General features: G+C 39.4%; 1 protein-coding gene across 1 annotated transcript in view; it reads right to left on the reverse strand.

Annotated features, from left to right (window-relative positions):
- Positions 1-5684: 5684 nt before the first annotated feature.
- The window catches only part of tmc5.S (transmembrane channel like 5 S homeolog), a 49175-nt gene continuing 29235 nt past the window's right edge, over positions 5685-25624 (reverse strand). Inside the window, exons 9-22 of the mRNA XM_018239119.2 lie at positions 23238-23389; positions 21728-21872; positions 20807-20968; positions 18170-18327; positions 16092-16170; positions 13513-13610; positions 12803-12898; positions 12586-12661; positions 12370-12503; positions 11385-11558; positions 9730-9808; positions 8761-8859; positions 8349-8391; positions 5685-6309 (exon numbers count right to left, since the gene is read on the reverse strand). Coding sequence (XP_018094608.1) covers positions 6020-6309; positions 8349-8391; positions 8761-8859; positions 9730-9808; positions 11385-11558; positions 12370-12503; positions 12586-12661; positions 12803-12898; positions 13513-13610; positions 16092-16170; positions 18170-18327; positions 20807-20968; positions 21728-21872; positions 23238-23389 — 1785 coding nt within the window. The 3' untranslated portion in view covers positions 5685-6019. The remainder of the gene's footprint in view (positions 6310-8348; positions 8392-8760; positions 8860-9729; positions 9809-11384; positions 11559-12369; positions 12504-12585; positions 12662-12802; positions 12899-13512; positions 13611-16091; positions 16171-18169; positions 18328-20806; positions 20969-21727; positions 21873-23237; positions 23390-25624) is intronic.

The raw sequence follows: 25624 nt of genomic DNA on the forward strand, positions 1-25624 counted from the left end.
AAACTTGACCTACGAGGTGCTTATAATTTGGTGAGGATTCGAGAGGGCGATGAATGGAAGACAGCTTTCAGATCTCGCTATGGACATTTTGAATATTTAGTCATGCCTTTTGGCCTATGCAACGCCCCCGCAACTTTTCAGCATTTCGTCAATGATAGTTTTAGAGACATCCTCGATCAATTCGTTATTGTTTATTTGGACGACATACTTATTTTTTCTACATCTTATGAAGAACATGTTATACAAATGAAGAGAGTTTTCAATAGGCTCCGTACTCATGGTCTCTTTGCTAAACTAGAGAAATGCGAGTTTAATAAATCTTCCATCGAATTTTTGGGTTTCATCATCTCCGATCAAGGGATTTGCATGGATAAGAAGAAGGTTTCTACAATTCTTGAATGGCCAGTCCCTGATAATCGTAAAGCAGTTCAGAGATTTGTTGGTTTCGCCAATTTCTACAGAAAATTTATTAAAGACTTTTCCAAGATCATCGCCCCCATCACAGATTTAACCAGTTCCTCTAAACCCTTTATCTGGACTCCTCAGGCTCAATCTGCATTTCAGAAACTTAAAGAGCTATTTGTTTCAGCACAGATTCTTAAACACCCAAATCCAACTTTGCCGTTTGTCCTTGAAGTCGATGCTTCTGAGGTTGCAGTCGGTGCCATTCTTTCTCAAAGGTTTGGAGCCCAAGGTTCTCTTTTCCCTGTAGCTTTTTTTTCTAAGAAGCTATCATGTTCGGAAAAGAACTATGACGTTTCCGACAGGGAACTCCTCGCAATTAAAGCTGCGTTTGAAGAATGGAGACATCTGTTGGAAGGGGCTATACATCCTGTTTTAATTTTTTCTGATCATAAGAATTTAGAATACCTACGTACAGCTAAACGTCTCAAGCCTCGACAAGCTAGGTGGGCTTTATTCTTCTCCCGTTTTAACTTCCATATTACCTACAGACCAGGAGCAAAAAATGGTAAAGCTGATGCCCTTTCCCGTATATTTTGTGAAGATAATAAATCTCATGAACAAACCCATACCATTCTCCAACCTCAGAACTTCCTTTTGTTACAGTCTGAACTTATGTCAAGAGTTAAAGAAGCTTCTTTTTCCACTGATATTTTCCCAAGTCTGGAACCTAAGGATGGTTTTCTTTTTTTTAAGAATAAGATTTTTGTCCCTGAGAAACTTCGTGTGGATGTTCTTCAGTTTGTTCATAGTCATCCTCTGTCTGGACATTTAGGTACAAGAAAAACTATTAATTTAGCCAAAAGCCTTTTTTTCTGGCCCAAGATGAGTAAGGACTGCAGGCTGTTTGTCCGTTCTTGTGAGACATGTGCTCGTTTTAAATCTTCTCATTGTCGACCCATGGGGCTTCTTCATCCGTTACCAGTCCCTGACAGGTTTTGGGGGTCACTTTCAGTGGATTTTATTGTGGAATTACCTCCATCTCAAGGCTTTAATACAATCTTCGTTGTGGTCGATCGTCTATCCAAGATGGCACACTTCATTCCCATGATTGGTACTCCTTCTGCTGAGGTTTTTATTAAAGAGGTCATCAGACTACATGGAGTTCCGGATGAGATTGTTTCCGACAGAGGGGTACAATTTACGTCCAAATTCTGGAAAGCACTCTGCCAGTCTCTGAAGATCAAACTTCTTTTTTCCACAGCTTTTCACCCTGAAACTAACGGGCAAACAGAAAGAACGAATCAAACCCTTGAACAATATCTTCGTTGTTTCACTTCATTCCTACAAGATGATTGGTATCAACTTCTTCCATTTGCCGAATTTTCTTACAATAACTCTGTACACTCATCAACTAAGGAAACTCCTTTCTTCACCAATTATGGGTTTCATCCTCAAGTTTTACCTAACCTTCCTAGAGAGGTGACACTACCCGTACTTCAAGATCGACTTACTTTTTTGTCCAATAACCTTCAAAAGATCCGACAAGCTATGACTGTGTCACAAAAGAATTATAAATTTTTTGCCGATAAGAAGAGAAGAGGGAGTCCAGGGTTTAAAGTAGGGGAACGAGTGTGGTTATCCACTCAACATATTAAATTAGACTGTCCTTCCAAGAAGTTAGGGCAAAAATTTCTTGGTCCGTTCCCCATCATTCAACAAATCAATAATGTGGCTTTTAAGCTGAAGTTGCCTGCATCTTTCAAGATCCACCCAGTATTTCATGTATCTCTTTTCAAACCGGTTGTCAAGAACACGTTTCCTGGTTGTTCTTCTTCTCCTCCAGTACCAGTAACCATTCAAGGAATTGAAGAATTTGAAGTAGGTTCAATTTTGGATTCCAGGTATCACAGAGGTCAGTTACAGTATCTAATACATTGGAAGGGTTATTCTCCTGAAGAGAGGTCTTGGGAACCAGCAAACAATGTTCATTCTCCTCAGTTTATTAAGCTGTTTCACAAACGCTATCCTGCTAAGCCTGGGCCCGTCCAGAGGCCGCGCCTCGGGGGGGGCAATGTCAGTCCCTTGGTACTGACTTGCGCCCCAGCGAAGGATCGCGGCGTGTTTGCGCATCGGCGCGGTTGCATCAGGTTGTGCGCGCGCGGGCGGAGGTTCGCGGGCGCGCACCCGTTTTTGACGCATGCGCACGGCGAGTAAAAGGCCTGAAAGTCACTGCGAAGTGATCTTGCCTTGACACTAAGCGTTTCTTTGAATTCTACATTGCTGATCCATTGGTTTCCTGATTATTGGCCTGTTTCTGACTCTTCTATTGGACTTCCCCTGTTACCGCTGATTCCGTTCCTGACCCACGCCTGGCTTGACTACGATTTCCGCTTATCCCTGTTTGGCTACCTCGACTTGACTTTTTTACAAGTGCCTACCCAACATCTATCTACCGGCACCTCTGTTACTCTTCATCTGGACTTATTCCTGTCCCCACCCAGGCTCTAAGTTCCAGTGAGAGGCATAGGGGAGGCTATTATTTAGTCGGACCCATTACGGAGCTTGATAGTTACCCTACCCAGAAGTGGTCCACCATCAAACATAACTCCAACTGCAAGCACCTAATAGTCTGAGAGGTTACAAAGGAACCCAAGGTAACTTATAAGCAAATGAAGGTCTGTCTCACATTGGCGAATGTTGATATTCAAAAGTCCACAATCAGGAGAACACCAAAAAGCAATGGTGTGGTATGGCAGGGTAGCAAGGAGAATGCCACTACTCTCACCCAAAAATATTGCTGACCTTCTACAGTTGGCTACATATTATGTGGACAAACCAGAAGGAGACTGGAAGAATGTTTTGTGGGCAGATAAAGCCAAAAGATAACTTTTTGTCTTAAATGAAGAGCGGTACGTTTGGAGAAAGAAAAACACTGCATTCCAGCAAAAGAACCTTATCCCATTTGTGAAACATAGTGGAGGGAGTGTGTCGGGATCCAGAAGATCTGGCTCAAGCTGAGCCGACATCTCCCCAGGCCTGTGCTTCCACTCCGGCGCTTGTTGCAGGTTCGAGCGCGTGTCCTGATGCGCGCGTGTGTTTGGACGCGGGCGCGCATTTACGTGCGCGCGCGTTCTGACGCGGGCACGCGCTCTGACGCGGGCGTGCATTCACGTGCGCGCGTTCTGACGCAGGCGCGCGTTCTGACGCCAACATGCGTCCTGGGGTTAAAAGGTCACTCCGACCTAGGCCCAGTGCGAGGTGATCGTCTTACTGACACTGAGCGTTTATTACTGATGTTATTCTGATTTCGACCACGGCTTGTTACTGACTACTCTTCTGATTATCCCTGGATTCCTGTATTGCTCGTCTGACTTCGACCTTGGCTTTTCTGACTACTCTTCTGGATTTCCCTCAACTGGTACCTGCTTATTGATCCTTCCTGTGTATGACCCGGCCTGTTCCAGACTTCGCTTCGTCTCCTGCAGATAAGTGCTAGCCCTTATTACGAACTGTTATTTCTGTGGGCTCATCTAGCACTCCTGCTATTCCTTATCTGGGAACGTCCTGTCTCAACCCTCAGGGCGCAGCTCAGTGGGAAGCGTGGGGGAGGCTCTTACCTTCGGACTCGCCTTGACTCCTGACAGAGTGTTCTGGTTTGGGCCTGGATGGCTTGCCATCATTGATGGAACAATGAATTCTGAACTATACCAGAAAATTCTAAAGGAAAATGTCAAGCATGGTCCATAAATTGGATCTCAAGAAAAAGTGGGTAATGCAGCAAGACAATGATCCTAAACACACAAGTCATTCTACCAAAGAATGGTTAAAGAAGAATTAAACAGGTTGTTCTCCTTTGAATTAACTTTTAGTATGATGCAGAAAGTGATATTCTGAAAGAATTTGCAATTGGTTTTCATTTTTATTATGTGTGGTTTTTGAGTTATTTAGTTTTTTATACAAACTACCCTAACAACCAGCAATTACAATAAATGTGTACCTTTTCAGAGCATTTGCTTTTTAAATGGGGTCAGAAAGTTAGAAAGAGTCAGAGGAAGGAGGCAAATAATTAAAAAACTATAAAAAAAGAAAAAATCAAGACCAATTGAAAAGTTGCTTAGAATTAGTCATTCTATAACATACTAAAAGTTAATGTAAAGGCGAACCACTCATTGAAGTGAATTTTCTGGAATGGCCAAGTCAAAGTCCTGACCTTATCCCTATTGAAATGTTGTGGATAAATCTAAAGCGAGCAGTTCATGTGAGGAAACCCACCAACATCTGAGAGCTGAAGCTGTTCTGTATAGAGGAATGGGTTAAAGTTCCTCGGAGTCGTTATTTGCAGTTATTGCTACACAAGGGGGACACACCAAATACTTACTTTTGCCACATGCAATTTTTTCAATAAAAACATACCTCTTTTCAGTTGTATACACAAGGACAATCATTAGTACTTATACTGAAAATACATTCTGACAATACTTTTATTTGAATAAAAATGAATATTTTCTACGTTTTTTTTTTAAAGTAATATAGATTTATTTTGCTTTTACGCTTACTAACTAATTATGGAGACAGGTTATCTGTGCACTGGTAATCTGGATATCTACCAAGCAAGAACCAGGAAGGTAGAAACATAAGTAGCTTCAAAAAGTATGGTTAGCACAAGCCCTTTTCATTGAACTTTAAATTAAACAAGCATTTATTGCCATGCAACACCGGGTTTTTTTTTATGTTGGAAACCACAAAAGTGAACTAAAACACCTTTACATTGCAGCACACCACAATCACTGCATCCAAACCAATCCAATACTGAAGTTGTGTGAAAATTCAAAATGTTTCACTCCAGGCTGCATTTTGGCCTGCTGAGAATCAGACCTTGTGATCCATTCAGACTGCTACCATCAGCAGAAAAGACATAGCTACCACTGCCATTGGGAATTTTGATTTCTCAGTTTTGCTTTGAAGCACCACAGCAGTTAAAAAAGCTGCTTTGTCATTATTCAAAAAGCCAAGTTAAGAAGGACTGGTTCCCCACTTACCCAGCCTTTTATCTTCCAAAACAAAAAAAGAAGTGCTGAGATTTGGGCCAATTCTGGACTCAGTGCATGACTTATAGCTTGTTATTCGATGATGCATTTAGTTCAAATAATGAGTTAATAACAGATCATAGGAATCCCATTACTGAAATATAATTAAGAATAATTAAATAGATACATTCATCTTGTTCTTTTTCTAACTAAACACACAACATGCAAATACAGTAACTCACTCTTGGCAGGTTTTAGAAATTAAAAAGATTTGCTGATATTTATTTTCAAGACAACATGTAAACTGCATAGTATTGTGCAAATGTATCTATACTGCCATAAAGCATTGTTAGACATTAGAAACTTTTCAAATAAATAGTTCAGTGCATTATCATTTGGCATTAACAAATCAGACATGCACTGTTCATCACAGGCTTTATCTGCTTGAGGACATATCAGGCAGCTTCATCCTATTCATTTCCTTCAGCCAGCTGTCTTCCATATACAGTATCTTGTTATATGGATAGTTCTCCATGTGAGCTTAGAACATTTCTCTCCAAGATTTCATCAGTTGGTTTCATGGGATATTAACCAGTAGGTGGTCCTCTTTCAGCCAATTGTCTTTCTCTCATAACCATGGCTATTGCCTCTGACCGGCTATCATTGTTCCAGAATGGCTCCCTGCCTGAGTCCTGCTGTTTTCTTGAACTCCAAGCTAGTCCTGTTGAATCTGGAGGGTAATCATTATTGCTTGAGAGTCTACTATTCAGTGCCGATGAGCTTTCCTCCATCTCAGCCTGTTGTCGCGCCCTCATTGCAAGCCCCAGGACATCTGAAGTCCCAATGCTTTCACTCCTGGGCTCAAGTGGAATGTGTTCTGTAACAAGGTCAGTCAGATATGTCAAAGATATTCATTCAATAACAGTGACTGTAAGATTTTGAGATTAAGAAACAAAGGTCCAAGTATTTCAATTAAATAATAAGTATTTTTTTTTGTGCAACCATTTCTTATTTTTGTGATTTGGGTATAGAATCTATTAACGGAAATTCTTGGGACTGGGGTTTTCCGGATAAGGGATGGTTCCCTAATTTCACCATAATCTATTTGCTAAGAATCATTCAAATATTTACTAAACCCAATAGGATTGTATTGACACCAATATGGATTCATATATATCTGCTATATCAGTGTATATCTGCCTCTCCAACATCTCTTAGCTGCCCAAACATAATTTACTCTTCTGGGAAGGGGTTCAGCTAGATCAGGCATGTCCAAAGTGCGGCCCGTTTTCAAATTTACACCTGCCCTCAGCCTCCATCATGAAATGAATAATAATGAGGCCCGCCAGCACAGTGCAATCAGGAATCGCGTAGCAGTAATATTTGGGCACATTAGCGAAATGATCTGCCACTTGGTCTATACTGCTGCCTGTGTGCTGAAGGTGTTAGCAATAGACACGTACTGGCACGTAGAGACGCGCTGTTTTTGCATACTTCTTTAGGGCTGAAGGTGTCAATAGACGTATTGACGGGCCAGTACAGTAAACTAAAGAAGTATGGCGTCACTACGTTCCTGTACGTGTCTATTGCTAACTCCTTCAGCACCAGGGCCGGACTGGGAGGAAAAAGCAGCCCTGGCAAAAGTATCGAAGCAGCCCATGTATTCACACGCATGCAAAGCATGATATATATTTCCAACCCCAAGGTTAACTAGAACTAGTGTTTATTAATATATATTTTAAGAGTCCTTTAGCATATAATTCCCAGCAATATTATACACCCTGTGTGCTGGAACTGGCCCTTGCAACAAATAACTCGCCCTAGTTTCTATCACAACTATTCTATCAGATGGATTAGTGGCCCTATACTTACAGTTTATTCTAAATTTTCCTTTGTGTGCCCCCAGCTGGACCATGCACCGTGGCAGATAATTGGACTTTAATTGCCACGTGTGTCATAGGGCCAAAGTGTGGCACACTTGAAAAGACTGGGCTGCCTCATGCAATTAATGGTACATATCACAGTTTTCCATATACAGGCTGCAGCTCCTGTTGCCAACATACTGTACCTATCATAATAAGCATAAGGAATTGGGTATATAGCAAGCAACTCTAGTATTACTAACTGAAGTTGGTCAGAATTCCTGGTTCCGCCCAGTACTGACATGTATACTAACAAATGCAGTCATCGGTTTAGCTGTGGCTAGTTCTTACGGACAGCTAATTTACATTTCTAAAGTGAGTGACTAATTTACATATTAAAGACATATCTAATTTGCATTTTTAGGTGAGCAGCCCATTTACATTTAAAGATAGCGGCCCCTCTGGCATTTGCCCGAACCCACAGATTACCAGTCCGGGCCTGTTCAGCACACAGGCAGCAGTATAGACCAAGTGGCAGATCATTTCACTAATGTGCCCAAATATTACTGCTACGATTACTCAATTCCTGTAATTTAATGTTAATGGTTCAAAGAATGTCGGGCTGAATGGTCGGCCCCCACACATTTTCACCTCACCAAATCTGGCCCTCGTTGCAAAAAGTTTGGGCACCCCTGAGCTAGATGGTAGAACTTTGTTAGTTGGATTTTCTTCATATGTAACAGATTAGACAATGATATCAGAAAATGAATTCTGATTCACAGTGTGTGTCCTGATGTCAGAAGATTAGGCCTGGTTCCAATTTATACTTAAGCGGTTGGGTTTAGACCTGGCGCTCAGGTGTTCAGTTGGGTTATTTAACTATAACATTGCTCTAGCACTTGCAGCCCAGGGGTAGATGCACAACCCCTATGGTTTTTTACAAGTAAAAATGGTCAGTATCTTGTCCCTTTAATGTCAGTAAGTATGTATATTTAGTGCCAATAAGAATGCCAACTGTGAATCTAAAGCAAAGTGTATTTAGCATCCAACTCACCATTTACAGTGTGCATTTCCTGACTTCTGTATGAAGACTGCATCTGAAAAGTATAGAAAGGTTATAATTTCAAACTCTTAAGGGTCCCAGAAATGTTGTTTTTGCAGGGGCCCCGGGCCCCCAAAGTTACACCCCTGCCATGCATACCTTCCCACGCAGCGATCCTGCATCGCCAACTATCCCCCGCTGCACTGCATGAGCACATACTACAGAGGAAGCAGGCCCCCGTCTGTAATCCATATTACACACTATACACAATAACAGCTGCGTAATTATTTTTTACATATTGATACAAATATATTGCATATTAAAAAGAAACCGAATCAGCACTGATTTGTGTGAACTTTCAAAGTTTTGTATGTACAAAACCGTTTAACAGAACACGTAGCATCTCCCTTTTGTAAGGACAAACCTGTCTTTGTGCTGCTTTGTATGGGGGCCTGCCTGGAGCTTCATTTAGGCTCTGGGCTTTCCGAAGTTCATGAAGTAAAAATGATTTATCTTTTCCTTCCTGTAACAATAAAATCAGAACCTTACATAAAGGAAATAAAATAAAACACATTTTTAATGTTTAAATGCCAGCCATCCCTGACTGATAGCAAATATTTAGTAGATAATAAAGAAAAAGACAATTGTATATTTAGGGGCCGATTCACTAAGCTCGAGTGAAGGATTCGAATGAAAAAACTTCGAATTTCGAAGTATTTTTTGGATACTTCGACCATCGAATTGGTTAAATTCGTTCGAATTCGAACGAAATCGAACGAAAAATCGTTCGACTATTCGACCATTCGATAGTCGAAGTACTTCCCCTTTAAAAAAAACTTCGACCCCCTACTTCGGCAGCTAAAAGCTACCGAAGTCAATGTTAGCCTATGGGGAAGGTCCCCATAGGCTTGCCTGTGATTTTTTGATCGAAGGATTTTCCTTCGATCGTTGGATTAAAATCCTTCTAATCGTTCGATTCGAAGGATTTAATCGTTCGATCGAACGAAAAATCCTTCGATCGATCGATCGCAGGATTAGCGCTAAATCCTTCGACTTCGATATTCGAAGTCGAAGGATTTCAATTCGAGGGTCGAATTTCGAAGTATTTTTAACTTCGAAATTCGACCCTTAGTGAATCGGCCCCTTAATGTTAATAGAATAACAATATAACTTGCACCAGGTAGAAAAAACAAACCAGCCCTCATATATTATATTGCATATTACACATGTAGAGTATATAAATGTAAATCTTAGTTCCCTTTTTCAACTTGAGGAAGGGTAGGAACATACAAAAGCACCAGTTTACTATTACAAAGTTATTGCTAATGCAGAATGAACATTTTACCTATAGGAAAGTTTATACATAAAAGTTATATTTTTTGGTTATACTCACATTGGCAATTTGCTGGTACAAATGCTTCACCATAATCTTTCGACCTTGAATTATTTGCCAGTACAAATAGGAAATTATTCTAAAATATAAAAAGCAGACCAAACGTAAATTTATATCACATTGGGAATCTAGGCTCCACTAGAATAGGGATATTATTGATAATACAATAGGGGGCAGATTTACATAGTGTAGAATATCGAGGGTTAATTAACCCTCAATATTCGACTGCCGAATGTAAATCCTTCAACTTCAAATATCAGTCGAAGGATTTAGCGCTATTCCTATGATCAAACGATCGAAGGAATAATCGTTCGATGGAACGATTAAATCCTTCGAAACGAACAATTCAAAGGATTTTAATCCATCGATCGAAGGATTTTCCTTGATCAGAAAGTTGTTAGGAAGCCTATGGGGACTTTCCCCATAGGCTAACATTGGCCTCGGTAGGTTTTAGGTGGCGAACTAGGGGGTCGAAGTATTTTCTAAAGAGACAGTACTTCGACTATCGAATGGTCGAATGATTTTTAGTTTGAATCGTTCGATTCGAAGTCGAAGGTCGAAGTAGCCATATTCGATCATTCGAAATTCGAAGTATTTTTTCTTCTATTCCTTCACTCGAGCTAAGTAAATGGGCCCCTAGGTATAGGCTATTATCCAAAATGCTTGGGACCTGGGGTTATTAAGATAATGGTCTTTCTTATAGTAAACTTCCTTACCTTACAACTTTTTCATTGCCACCAATATGTATTTATGCAGCTTAGTTATCATCAAATACAAGGACAGGTACTGTTTATTATTACAGAGAAATTGCAAAAGACGAGGGCTCTTGTTTTTTATTTTTCAGGGTTTACAATTCCTTTAAATATGGTACCTATAGGAGATGGCTTTTACATATTTTGCAGCTTTCTGCATAATACAGTAATATAGCAAATGTACGAGGGATTTGCAATAACAATTGAGCACTACTAAAAAGCCTGCAGATGGGCAATGCATGAAGGCTATTACATGGGCATTACTAAAGAGTAGCATGTTCAATGGTGGGAGGCTATAACATGAGCACAGCTGATGCACAACAGATCAGAGTCTTGTCATGTACACACTAAATGCAAATAAATCCAAACATTGTACAGTGAGGGGCCGATTCACTAAGCTCGAGTGAAGGATTCGAATGAAAAATACTTCGAATTTCGAAGTATTTTTTGGGTACTTCGACCATCGAATGGGCTACTTCGACTACGACCTTCGACTTCGATTCGAACGATTCGAACGAAAAATCGTTCGACTATTCGACCATTCGATAGTCGAAGTACTTTCCCTTTAAAAAAAACTTCGACCCCCTACTTCGGCAGATAAAACCTACCGAAGTCAATGTTAGCCTATGGGGAAGGTCCCCATAGGCTTGCTAAACTTTTTTTGATCGAAGGATTTTCCTTCGATCGTTGAATTAAAATCCTTCGAATCGTTCGATTTGAAGGATTTAATCGTTCGATCGAACGAAAAATCCTTCGATCGATCGAACGAACGTTTAGCGCTAAATCCTTCGACTTCGATATTCGAAGTCGAAGGATTTCAATTCGAGGGTCGAATTTCGAAGTATTTTTTACTTCGAAATTCGACCCTTAGTGAATCTGCCCCTGAGTGTAAGAAGTACTTACAGCACAATCAGAGTCAGAATGTAGAAGAAAAGAACGCTCTCGACTATATTTTCATAAATCCAAACAACCCACAGTGAGTTATCAAATATAGTCAAGGAGGACACCCAGTTGGATATAGATTGATAAGGAGTTTCCAAGCCTCGAAAAGGACCACAGTTTTGTGATGGCTGTCGTCTTTGGGAAAAAAAAATATTATATGCATTAATTATAATAAGACGTTCACTAATGGCTATGGCATATGGTGTATTTTGGTTGCATTTTAATCACTGGTACTAAGTAACTAAGAAACTGCACAAGGTTGAGTACAATGTCACTACTAATATCTTTATATTATAGAACAAGGGGTGTATTATTTCTTTTATTACACAATTTTTATGCATTTATTGTGATGTAAATTACATCACTAAGCACAGTCTGTAACATATGTATATATATATAATTATTACACAACCAGAATGTATAAAATATGACATCACTAAGGACAACTTATAAGGATATGTTTTATTTATTATTTGTGGCTTTTAGATACGTAGGGGGTTATCTATTAAAGTCTGATGGTAAAAACTAGAAAAAAAATTTCACTAGAAAACCCTTAAATGTTTCGTGATTTATTATACCCCAAGGCTGCTAAAAGTTAGAATCTGAAAATACTCCATCTCCAAGCTGTCAGGGTTCTGTAGAAGTCAATGGCAAAGGTCCCATTTCAAATTTGAAGATATGATGGTCTGCACTGAGTTTCGGCCAAATATCAGAAAAACGTAGGGGTTTTCGAGCGATTTCACAAAAGATTTGAGTGTTTCGGGCACAAAACCCGGAAAATGTGGTTTTTTTTTTAAAAAACCCAATTTTTTTAGTTTTTTTCCGAACCGATTTTATCGAGTTGATAAATAAGGTCAAATTGTGGATTCTAGTTTGGTCAGACTTTTTTTACTTAAAAAATCAGAATTTTTTTTAAATAAGTCCCTTAAAGTTTGTATCTTCCTACCTCCAGACAGTGACACCAATCATACAAAGAACGCCAGCAAATGATGGGAAAAATAGGAGAAATATGAAAATTGTTGTCATTTGAGCTGCTCGCCAGGCTCTGCGAGGTGGGGTACAGTTCATCATCAGACTCACCTAGGAAAAAACACAGTTTATTGCTGTATACACTGTACACTCCATATACATCACCTGACTTCCCATCAATAAGTATCCTTACCTTTTTAACATAAAAAATGATGAAGAGTTTAATAATCTGGATTATTGGCAGGAGGGGAGAGAAAAACATTCCAATCCTATGAAATATGAGAAAAGAAAATAACTCCCCTACATTGCAAAGTAATAGATTTTTTGCATTTAAAGAATTGTTACTATTATTAAAGAAGTTAACAGCTTTATAAGATGGTATGCACAAAGAAAGTTGTGTCGCTACGTACCATGCCAGTGTCTGGGCATATATCAAATCTAAGACATTCCGTGCTATATCAAATTCAGGCCTCCCTAATTTTTTGCAGCAGTGCATCCCAATGATTCTAAACAAAGAGAAGGTAAGGAATTAGATAGCATAAATAATGTTAAGAGCAAATAGTATTGAAGCCACTGCATTCTTCGGGCGACTAATCTCCCCGAAATGCCTACCCGCCGGCTAGTATGTGAATCGTCGGAGGGATGGCACTCGAATCGCTTCATTTTCCGAAGTTGCCTCACAAGGAAACTTTGGGCTGAAGCGATCCAAGTGCCATCCCGCCTATATTTCGGGGAGATTAGTCGCCCGAAGAAGAGGAGATTTGTTGCTGGGTGACTAATCTCCCCGGAGTCGACACGTCTGCCACCAGCCTTTATGTTGTACCATTTCAAAGATACAGCAGTCCTATGCCATTAAAAACATGCCCCCTTTGCCTCTGATTGCATTTTTTCCAGTCCAGTTTAGAAATGAATCCAGACACTGCATGCTTCAGGGAAGAGTGCTCATATGATTCAGACATGAAGGTAAACTTGGATAATGATAGAGAAGTTCTTAGTTGCATTTAGGTGCTGTATTTTAGTTATCAGAAGTCTTATGCATTAATACTATCAGGAAACCTCTTGATCAGGGGTTTTTGATCCCCTTAAAAGCAACCCTATATGGCAGGAATAGACAATTTACCTTCTTATAAATTCTCCAAAGAAGGAACCAATCAGGGCAAATATGAAATCGATCACTACAAGCCGATAGATGTCTTCTCCCACAAATGATTCCCAGCACTAATGCAATGAAATATATACGTAAATATTGCATAATGAACAGACAATACATTTGCACATTAATGAATATACATGACTCTGTAGGCCATTGATATAGTACTTATAACATTCACATCAAGGGAAGGACTGCAAATAATATAACAGCTAAATGCCTGAGCTTTTTGCATTAATGAGGCCTCACCCCTTTCACCTGGGCACAAGTTGATCAGTTGAGGAGAAATGTTACTTTCATAAATACACCTACAGATTCCCAAGTATATGTAGTTTTATCAGGATGGGAAATGAGTTAAATATGTTTCATTGATGTGTCCTGTTATGGCAAGATATTCCAAACTGCCATATGCATGTTACAATATTATTTTTACATAGAACCACTGTTTGTGTGTTTGGCATTTATATGTATTGTAACCTAATAAGTTGTTCATTTGTATGTATCATACTAGCAATTGCCATTTACATCATGGCCAGTAGGCGTCTGCACTGAGCTTTCTGCCAGACAGAAATCTGCATTATAACAGGTACAGAAAGATGGCATAAATTAACAACCTAAACGTTTTAAAAGCATTTGCCAATTAATAAGCAGACATGCTAGTAATACACATACAAATTTAAATATTATATTGATTTATGAGTGAATTTCTATTGCTATATTTAACAAACAGCTATTTCTTATATAATTCTTAACATAATAAATATCTAAATGAAAAGCATGAAATAGGAGGATGATATAGATAAGCTGTTTGTTGACAGTGTCTTAAGGTCTACTGTTTACCAGCTAATGGTCTACTAATAGATCCCGATCTACCTTTTGGGCACCTCTCCGTTATAGCATTCTAATCCACACAATATGTCAGTACAGGTATGGGATCTGTTATCCGGAAACCTGTTATCCAGAAAGCTCTGAATTACGGAAAGTCTGTCTCCCATTGACTCCATTATAAAAAAAAGAATCCAAATTTTTAAAAATGATTTCCTTTTTTTTTCAGTAATAATAAAACAGTAGCTTGTACTTGATCCCAACTAAGATATAATTAATTCGTATTGGAAGCAAGACCAGCCTATTGGGTTTATTTAATGTTTATATGATTTTCTAGTAGACTTAAGGTAGGAAGATCCAAATTACGGAAAGATCTGTTATTCGGAAAACCCCAGGTCCCGAGCATTCTGGATAACATGTGCCATACCTGTATATATATATATATAAACATAGTATATAGTATATTGCAGTGAGTCATTTTAGGTACAGTGCATTTAATAAACCCTTCCTAATCCTATTCAAATTTCTCTTACAAAAGAGGCTAAATAAAGAAATGTGAAAGATAGAGACAAGGCACTCCTAGAACCCTGTCTGCCATGTTTGTCTTTATGAAAGAATAAACTGGCCACCCTACTGGATTCAGACAACAGTGGACATGGAGCATATTCTCACTATACAGGAGACAGGAATTCATGGCAAGAGCAATGTGACTTTAGACCGGAGCTTTCATTACCTGGTTATGCATGAGTTGTGGCAAACAATAGCTGAAACGTACAGGAACCACTTTACAAAGAAACTGAAGTTTATGGGGGTTATTTATCAAAGTCCGAATTTATCTCAATATTTTCTGCTACAAACTCCGCTCAAATCCGCTCGGGTTTTTACGCTTATTTATTATTACATTTTCCCGAAAAATAAATCAGTTTTTCGTGAATTTTTCTGACTTTTTCATCCGAATTTTCACGATTTTTCCGTAATTTTCCCCCGAGAACTTCGGGGTATTGCCCGAAACCCATCGCAAATCTAAAAAACATTGGGACTTCTCTCATTGACTTATATGCAACCTCGACAGGTCTGAGATGCCGGATTTTCTGATTCAGACTTTTCCATCCTCGGGGTTTAATAAATTCCAAAAAATTCGTGATTTTTTAAAAGTCAGATTTTATTGAAAAAAAAACCCACAAAGTGATTTTTGCATTCGGAGTTTAGTAAATAACCCCCTATTTATCATTTAGCAGGAGGGTTACAGATCCAGCAAAGGTCTATTTTATTAAATAGCAGCTTTTTGTTAACGGATCCACACACACGATTTTCTGCAGTAGGGGAAGTGCCCCTTTTTTTTTATTTTATATCAGCACCAACATCAACGTTTCTGGGGGTAAAACCTCCCTTCATCAGGTTGGGAGGTTCTACCCCCTGAAACGTTGATGTTGGTGGTGATATAAAATAAAATAAAGGGCCACTTCCCCTACTGCAGAAAATTGTGTGTGTGTGGATCCATTAACAAAAAAGTTGCTGTCGCTGTGGGACCATGCCGGGTCGGCAGAGGATCAGCACCATTACTGCAGAGTGAGTGGATTACAGGAATGCGGTGTATCTACTACATTACATAGAACTATTTTAGTAAATGACAGTACAACAATACACATGTGGTGCTTCTTTTGTTAGCACAGCGATATATTTTCCAATACAGAAATGCAATTCTTTGGAAAGTTCAAACTAACCTCAGACTGGGATTCAGCAACGGAATGTAACCAGTAATAACACAGAATGCCAATGATGGAAATCTTCAGGAGAACATTCCTAGGAAAATACGGTGGTTAAGGTTATTTTGTTTTGCCAGTTTATTACACTACACAACCCATGGCTAGAAGGGACACAAAGCATGGATGGAAGAAACAAACACGTGGAGCAAAGTTTGTTTTTACATAAAGTGTCTGACAAGGCACAACATGGCACACATTACAACAGAAAAATATGTTATAATACAGGGATGGGACCTGTTATCCAGAATGCTCTGGACCTGGGGCTTCACGGATTACGGATCTTTCCGTAATAATAACCATAAATCTACTAGAAAATAATGTAAACATTAAACAAACCCAATAGGCTGGTTTTGCTTCCAATTAGGATTTGTTATATCTTAGTTTGGATCAAGTACAAGTTATTGTTTTATTATTAAAGAATAAAGGAAATCATTTTTAAAAATGTGGATTATTTGGATAAAATGGAGTCTATGGGAGACAGCCCTTCCGTAATTTGGAGCTTTCTGGATGGGTTTCCAGATAATGGATCCCATACCTGTGATAGAAAATTAACTAACATCAAGTTCACAAACAACTTATTAGGCAATGCCTCATCAGAGTAAATGGCAGCACTTATTTACCCTTCTATTTGTGTTTTTAAAGGGGTTGTTTGTCTTTAAATTAACTTTTAGTATGATGTATAGAGTGATATTCTGAGGCAACAATTAGTTATAATGTTTTATTATTTGTGGTTTTTGACTTTGAGCTTTTTATTCAGCAGCTCTCCTGTTTGCAGTGTTGGCCATCTGGTTGCTAGGGTCCAAATTACCCTAGCAACCACACATTGATTTGGACTGGAATATGAGTAGGAGAGTAAAAAGATGAGTAATAAAAATTAGCAATAACAATACATTTGTAGACTTACAGAGAATTTGTTTTTAGATGGGTCAGTTACCCCCAATTGAAAGATGGAAAGCGTCGGAAGAAGAAGATGGCAAATAATTAAAAAAATATAAAAAAGAATTGATGAAGGCCAGTTTAAAAGTAGCTTTGAACCAACCCTTTAACCCCTTTAGGGTAGGGGCACACAGGCAGATTCAGGGAGATTTTCGCCTGGCGCCAGCACAATTGCACTCGCAGCGCTTCAATTTCCGAAGTCGCCCAAAGTTGCCTCACAAGGAAACTTCGGGCGACTTTGAAAATCGAAGTGCCGCGAGTGCCATTGCGCTGTCGATTTTTCATTATAGCCTGTGGCAAGGTAGGGGAAGGCAGTTCGGGGAGATTGTCGCCCCCAAGAAGAGGCGATTAGTCGACTGAATCTGCCCGTGTGCCCCTACCTTTAGATTTGACAGTACTGGGCAGGGATCTCAGTTTTTAAGACTTTGTACTTACTTTTGAATGCAATTGTTTTTTTATTTATTCATAGTCTGTTATTGAATGGTTCCACATTTGTTCTTTAAAGGAAAACTATACCCCCCAAACAATGTAGGTCTCTATTAAAAGATACTGAGTAAAATAGCTCATGTGTAAAACCCTGCTTCATGTAAATGAACTATTATCATAATAATATACTTTTTTAGTAGTATGTGCCATTGGGTAATCATAAATAGAAAATTGCCATTTTAAAAAATAAGGGCCGCCCCCTGAGATCGTACGATTCACTGTGTACACATACAAACCACATGTAAGGTCACATGAGCCAATTAACAGACAGAGTTCTGCCTTTTGCTTCCTCACTTCTTCCTGTTACAGTTAGTGTTGTAGTATTTCTGGTCAGGTGATCTCTGAGGCAGCACAGATAGAGTCACGAAATGGTGGTTCAAGGCAAGAGATGTAAAAGGGCAATATTTATGTAAATATATATTCCAGTTTGGTAAGATTCTTTAATATGTCATTCAATTTGATATAAACCATCTGTTGCTTAAGTATTCATTTTGGGGGTATAGTTTTCCTTTAAACGTTTTAAGGAACAGAGCTGTCTGTGTCTATTAGCAGTACTAAATAAATTAAAAAAAATACAAACAGTAGGGAAACACTTTAGAACTTTTGACACAAACCTTATAATCTCTACGTAGATTTCATGCTTTGGGTACTTGTATTTCTCTACAAGGAAAAACATGGCGTAGACAAGAGGAATGATCATATTGATCAGGGCAACTACCACTGGAACCAGTAATGTTGCTGCTTGCCTTGTCAGTTCATTAGCACTTGCATTCTGTTGAAAATATGTAGAGATGTATTAGAAATAAGAATATATTGGAAAAACTGTATATGTATGTATCAGGAGCCTGTATGGTGCAACCCAGTCTGCTGCCCTTGTAGGTACTCCAGTGTATTAAAAATCAATGGGCATATACAATAATGTAATACCCCCAACCAGTGGTGTAACTAGCATTTGCGCCCCCCCCCCCAGAAAATAGTTTGGAAGGGTCCAGCTCGCACAATAAACCTGCAGCCAGCCCCCTCTGCTTCCCCCTTCCTGCTTGTGTGTGTTGTGGTATAGGCGCACAAATTTAAAAAGTGACTGGAGGGGATTTATATGCAGCAAATAATGCAGTCTGGGCCCCCTGTCCCTCCTGTGACTGCAGGGTCTGCTGCCTCTATCGTTACACCACTGTCCCCTATACTGAATAATTTACAGGTGAAAACAACACATTCATTCCACAATGAGGCGCTTCAGGCACAATGAGGTTAATATCTGACCTATTCTAAAGAAGGTCCTTGTTCGTTGCCTATTGTTTCCTTTAGAACAGTAGAGGGAGGTTTCAGGTAAATATTATATTACACATTGTTTCATGTAATAGCTTTGTTTTGTAACCAGAACTTCATTCCTCTGCTTAGAAAAGCTGACTATAATTATTTTTCCAGAGTCTACCCTTCCACTCAGATATTATATGTTATTATTAGGTGTTAGTAGCAGTTATAAATCTGGAATATGCATAGTTTCCGGGAAAGAAGGTCCAAAGCCCAACCCCCAAGTTAGGAAAGGGTTGTTTTTGTAATTTTCTGTGTGGCACAGTACCTCTTGATTTAAATGTATCTCTTTTGTGCTGATTGGCTGCCTAAGTCCTTTTTGAGTGTATTTTATGTATCAAGCTCTGAATTTATCTCAGTATGTCTAAGATAAAAACCCAAGCAACTCCGAATTACGAATGGACCTTATTTATCATTAAAAAAAATAGGTTCGGGCAAAAAATCCGAAAACTTTGGACCTTTGCCCGAAAAGTCAGAATTTTTCGGACTTTATGCAAAAAACATGAATTTTTTGGACTTCTCGGTAAAAAATCCCCAAAATCATCGGATATCGGTACGGACAGCAGTGCAGACACTGTGACCTTCCCCATTGACTTATACAAGATCCCGAGAGCTTTGAGATGCCGGATTTTCAGATTCGGGTTTTTTAGACCATCTGATTTTTTTTTTGGTCTGAAAAATCATAATTTTTCGGATTTTGGATATTCGGCGCTTGATAAATAACCCCCTAAATTCTCTGCTAGTGCTAGGTGCTTTTTGGTACCTTAAGGGTAATGTCAGATAGAACATTTTCCAGACTCTACAATTTCTAACTCACAGGTGGCAAAATGTTTGAAAGTACCTATGTATTAACGAATGAAAACACTCAGAAATGCTGACATTACCGTCAAATGTGTGAGCTTGAAGTATGAAAAGCAGAGAAGAAATAACTGACTGGATTTTGTGATGTGGTCGTTTCGGTGTAAGCTGGTCTATTCTGGCTATAACTTTCCACATGTAAAACTTAATTTTTATTATTAAATAGAGTTTAAAATAAGAAGTCTTTATATAGCTGAAAAGTAACTTGTGTTAGAGCCACTATGCACAGTACAGGACAAGGGCTGCAGGTCTTTCCAACCTCCAGGTTCAGTCTCAGCCTTCAATAAATCAACTTTAACTGCTGCTGACTTACCGGAGTTCCGCGTGGGGAATTAAATGACTTACCTGAGTTCCGCGTGGGGAATTAAATTTGAAACAAAAGTTTAAAAACCTCAGAAACTATTTTCCCTTAACGTAAGAATCTTTGCCATTTAGTAACTTTTAAAAGTAAAAATGTTATATAGAAAAAAATGGTCTGAGCATTGTTATTAAAAAAAATATCTGCTAGGTAAAACTAAGCAAGCATTCTACCATGTTGCCTGATTATTTGTCTCCTGTAGTCAGTGTCTGACTGTGACACCAGGGGCCCACCAATTAATCTTAGACCAGGGGCCCACCAATTAATCTTAGACCAGGGGCCCACTTTTAGTATTATTTTTCTTCCTCTCCTCACTTAACCTCTATTCTTCTAGTCTCTTTTCTTTATATACTATAATCTATTTTTCCATCTATTTAGGCTCTTTGTTCTCATAAAAATAGGGAATGGCCATGAAATAGGCCAAATGTTTTGCAGCATGAGGGCCCACTGACACCTGGGCCCACCGGGACTTTTCCTGGTATCCCGGTGGGCTAGAAAGTCCGACACTGCCTGTAGTTTACAATTCCTTTTTATCCCTACACAATTCTATTGGAGCCAAAGAATAAAATTAAAAAGCACTGGCAGCTCTCGTTACCCGAGATGCCACCTCTTAGTAATCAAATCTTGCTGATTTCTTTAGTCACAGCTTGCCCCAACCAAGCCCAGCTGGAATACACTGCAAATTTCTAAATATGTATTAATAAAAAAACCAATGGCAGAATACCTGAAGGGATTGAAGGTTCAAGCAGAGATAGTATACACCAGCACAGCATCCAGCTGCAATGCCACTGGAGACCAACCATGCTGCCAAATGGATTAGAAAACGTACAATCCTCTGACTCACAGTTAACTTCAGTTTCTCCTGTAATATTTCTGAAAGAGTTTCCTGTGAAGCAAAAACAAAATACAGGCAGTCCCCAGGTTACGTACAAGATAGGATCTGTAGGTTTGTACTTAAGTTGAATTTGTATGTAAGTTGAAACATATACATTTACTTATTAAATTCAACTTAGACAGATGTTTGTCTGAACACAGTATGTATATTTTTACCTTTCTGTGCCACGCAGTAGATAACACACACCAGAGGGGATTGGGGCAGGTGGTTTATTAAAGCTAAATGCTAATAAAGGCTAAGTAAACCATAGTATGTTACTGTAATAGTTTAATGGGGGGTTGAGTTTTTCTTTAGGGCCTCCTGATGCTTCTATCTGCACTGATGTTCAATACAGAGAGCATCAATCCAGTCAGTGCAAGTTCTCTGTCCCCCAAGGCTTCGCAAATGAGGCAGACTAGCTTATAGATAAGCTGTAAAAACCTTACATTATGGATCTTCACAAGCTTAAGTCAACAACGTGAGGCCTTTCCTAAAGCAGAGACAAGCTGAAGTTTGGCTGGCCTTTCTGAAGGCGTAGAAAGAGTTGCAGAGCCAAAGGCTCATTGTTACTTGCAAAAACATAAAATACATTTGTTGAAGTCAGAGAAAATTACTCAATTGTCTCATATATCATATTGCGTTTAGGGGTTAGAGATGCAGTGTTAGGATAATGCGCTGCGAAAGATCATGCTACCTGAAGCCACTATTGGAATTTGTGTGGTAAAACCAGTTTTTCTTGACAACAGAACTCTATACAGAGATGAAGTTTACCTTTATTTGTGTACTCAGATTCCTTCTCTTTAGATTCACAACCTTTTCATGAGTTATGCTGAAATCCCAACTGCAGAGAAGCTTACAGGCATTGCCTGAGAAGGAGGCTGGATTAATGAAATTCTTACGGAATGATCTTGCCATGCTGAAAAATGTACCAAGAATCTTTATCAGTTATACCAAAAAATCCGGTTTATTAGTTTTCCAGAAGTAATCTGGCTGTGAATGTTAATAAAGGTTTATTTTTCCTTCTGTGTGCAATACGTTTAGATCACTATTGAGTTCCATAGCAAATTATATGGATAGCTGATGTTTAATAAAATCCTTGAAGTGCACCAGCTAGACAGAGCTTGATTTCATTCAGAAAGTTTCTGATTTCCATAAAATTACGCTTATATTCAATTTTTGTTAGCATGATAGTTACCCTTTAAAAATAATCAAATGACTCAAAATAGTTTTGATTTTTGCAATGTGGGCAGTGAGTCTCTAACTGCCAGAACCTACCAACATCTGACATTGCATTGTTTGTTGTATGTCACATACAAGTACTGGCCCACAGTTAATGCACAAGGAAAATTAAGCTTAGTAATCCAAAGAATCCCTTCGTTTATAAAGTGTCTCTTTCAATTTAAGTTTACATATCAACACAAACAAGCCAGTTATGGCCTTTAGGGTCAGGGCACACGCTCAGATTCGGGCAGATTAGTCACCCAGTGACAAATCTCCTCTTCTTCGGGGCGACTAATCTCCCCAAGCTGCCTACCGCCGGCTAGAATGTAAATCGCCGGCAGGATGGCACTCGGAGCGCTTTGTTTTCCATGGTCGCCTGAAGTTTCTTCATGAGGCAAATTCGGAAAACAGAGTCCCCCGAGTGCCATCCCACCGGTGATTTACATTCTAGCCGGTGGGAGGCAGTTCAGGGAGATTAGTCGACCTTGAAGAAGAGAAAATTAGTTGCCTGGCGACTAATTTCCCCGAATCTGAGCATGTGCCCTGACCATTCGGGGGGATTAGTCGCCTTGTGACAAATCTCCTCTTCTTCAGGGCGACTAATCTCCCCGAACTGCCTCCCGCCGGCTAGAATGTAAATCGCCGGTGGGATGGCACTCGGAGTGCCTCATTTTCCGAAGTCGCCAAAAGTTGCCCTGACCCTAAAGGTCACTTTAAGTGAAAAGCAACAAGGAGGGTTTTATTTTGGGCACATACATAAGCGGTTGATAGACTGCTAACTTAGTCAAGAGTGCTAAAGTCAGCAGAAAAATAAGAAATGGATGTGTTTCTTTGAATAAATACAATGAACATTGCTATCATTATTCTTTATATAATTTTATCTTACAACTCTGTACAAATCAGGAAAAAACCCTAAAGCTGTTATTATACTGTAATTATAAATCTGCTATTTATCATAATGGAAAAGCGAATTAGTTGTATGATTTGAATTGAATTGTCAGCTATATACACTGTTCTGACTGTGATAGTTACCGAGCTCTTTAGTTCTTCCCACATTTACCTAAATAGCAAGATAAGGAAGCAGGCTGCAAGGTACAGTCCGATAGTGAAGATATAGGCGAGCTGCATGTTGTAAGGAGCGAGGCTCTCATTGTTTCTGATTGTAGAATTGGTGTAAAAACCATAGTACAAAACAGTGTCCTGAAAATAGCCCTATAAAGAAAACAGTACAGGTTATTATGAAATATTACCTTAACAGACATGGTTTTTCATTTTATCCAAGGAAGAGAAGAGCAACTCCTTTGCAAATGGGTTTGATTTGATTTCAATTAATTAAAAGCTCCATGAATGCCGGTCTGAGGATGCTGGTAGGAGCAACAGTCATAGACTGGATACGCTTGATTTACATTTAAGTTAATTAAGTTTGTATTGCCGCCCCAAGATTTTTTGCCAGTGAAACAGTGGCGTAACTAGATATTACTGAGCCCCACAGCAAATTATTTGTCAGGCCCCGAAAATGTTTAGGGGTTGACTTGTTTTACCAATATTTATTGAAACTGTGTATGAATTAGGGCTTCATGGGGCCCCTATACCTCCTGGGCCTCAGTGCTCTGCTTCCTCTGTAGTTACGCCAGTGTAGTGAACCTTTCTTCTCTAAACCTGCCCTAGGGGCGATTTTGCCCTCACTCATGTCCTTAAGGACAGAAGATCCATAAAGATAGAATTTAGGTGGTGATTAGTTACACTGGTGCATGGTGCATCGTCCTTAGTAAAAAGTGCCCTACTCCAGGGTACTGCCTGCTACTTCAATGGCCTCTTTGCCACAACCACAGCTTCGTCAAGAGGTCATATAATTGTAATAGTAATAAAATATACAGGTACAGTATATTATATATCCTTGATAAAGAAACTTTGAATGCAGCCTGATGTAAAACTAATCGCACTGAAACACAGACTGAAGGGCTGCTCCTTCCAGAATATGTACTCGGAGAAAATTTGCTGAAGAGAGGGCTGCATGTCTTAATATTTAATGTACTTTTATGTTGTAAACAGGGCCAGAACTAGGGGTAGGCAGAATAGGCATGTGCCTAGGGCGCAAAGCTGGGGGGGGCGCCAGGCACGTACCTGCTCTAACGCCTACCCCATTGTCCGGTCCCGTCTCTCCCCGACTGGCACACATATATTTTTAGAATTGCGCTTCTGTGCATGTGTGCGCAAAGTTTTGCGCATGCGCACTCATATGCACTTTTGCGCATGCGCACTCATGCGTACTTTTGCGCATGCGCACTCAGCCGGCGCCGCACCCGGCAAGGTTGCCTAGGGCGCCTGGCTGGGTTGGCCCGGCTCTGGTTGTAAATGATGGTCACCAGATACATTATGAGTTAAAGGAACAGTAACACCAAACAAATGAAAGTGTTTTAAAGTAATGAAAATATCATATACTGTTGCCCTGCACTGGTAAAACTGATCTGTTTGCTTTACAAACACTACTATAGTTCACAGGTCCGGACTGAGAATTCAAATAGGCCCTGGCATTTCAGGTACAAAGAGGCCCAATCAGCCCATGAGAGGCCCACCCAGCCTCTACCAGCCCACTAAATACTGACTTTCTATGGCACCTTATAGCAGCTCCTCTGGCATTTGCCAGAACCCACAGATTGCCAGTCGGGGCCTGATAGTTCATATAAACAAGCTGCTGTGAAGCAATGGTGGAAATTTAAAAAAGGCTATATGACACAGATTAAATAGTGGATAACAGATAACACCATTATGTTCTACAGATCTTATCTGCTATAAGCCTTTTCTCCTTTGAATGGCTGCCCCATTGCTACACAACAGATTGTTTATATAAACAATAGTAATGTTTCTGAAGCAAACACAGCAGTGTTACCAGTGCAGGGCAACGCTGCATTAAAATTGTATTACTTTAAAACACTTTAATTTTTTGCTGTTACTGTTCCTTTAACTACTCTGCTACACATACTTGGCTTGGTATAGCTGCACCGTAACCACCAACATACTGTATAATATAACCTCATTACTGGGTTATATATAAATAAATATACAGTATACAAATGACTGCTATATCATTCAGCCATAATCCAAGTATATCTAGGACAGCAATTATATTTCCACCCCATATCTCATCCTAATTGTCCTTCAAACTGGGCCTTCAAGGGCATCTAATAGAACATTCTGCCCAAATGTTAATCTCATTGGCCTTAAAGCTAAGCTCTCTGGCACTGCTCCAAGCCCCCACTCTTAAGCTGGCCATAGATGTAAAGATTTTTAATAGATCTTTTCGTTATCATGAGACCACGATTATCTCGAAACTAAAGGTACCAACCTCTCTAAAGAGCACAAGGCAATTTTCAGATTGAGAGGCTGGGGGAAAGAGGAGCTGTTGTTTATGCTCATAGTTCTGGAACCACTGTTGTAGAGTGTTCA

This window comes from Xenopus laevis, chromosome 9_10S (genome assembly GCF_017654675.1).
Source record: "Xenopus laevis strain J_2021 chromosome 9_10S, Xenopus_laevis_v10.1, whole genome shotgun sequence".
Lineage (NCBI taxonomy): Eukaryota > Metazoa > Chordata > Amphibia > Anura > Pipidae > Xenopus > Xenopus laevis.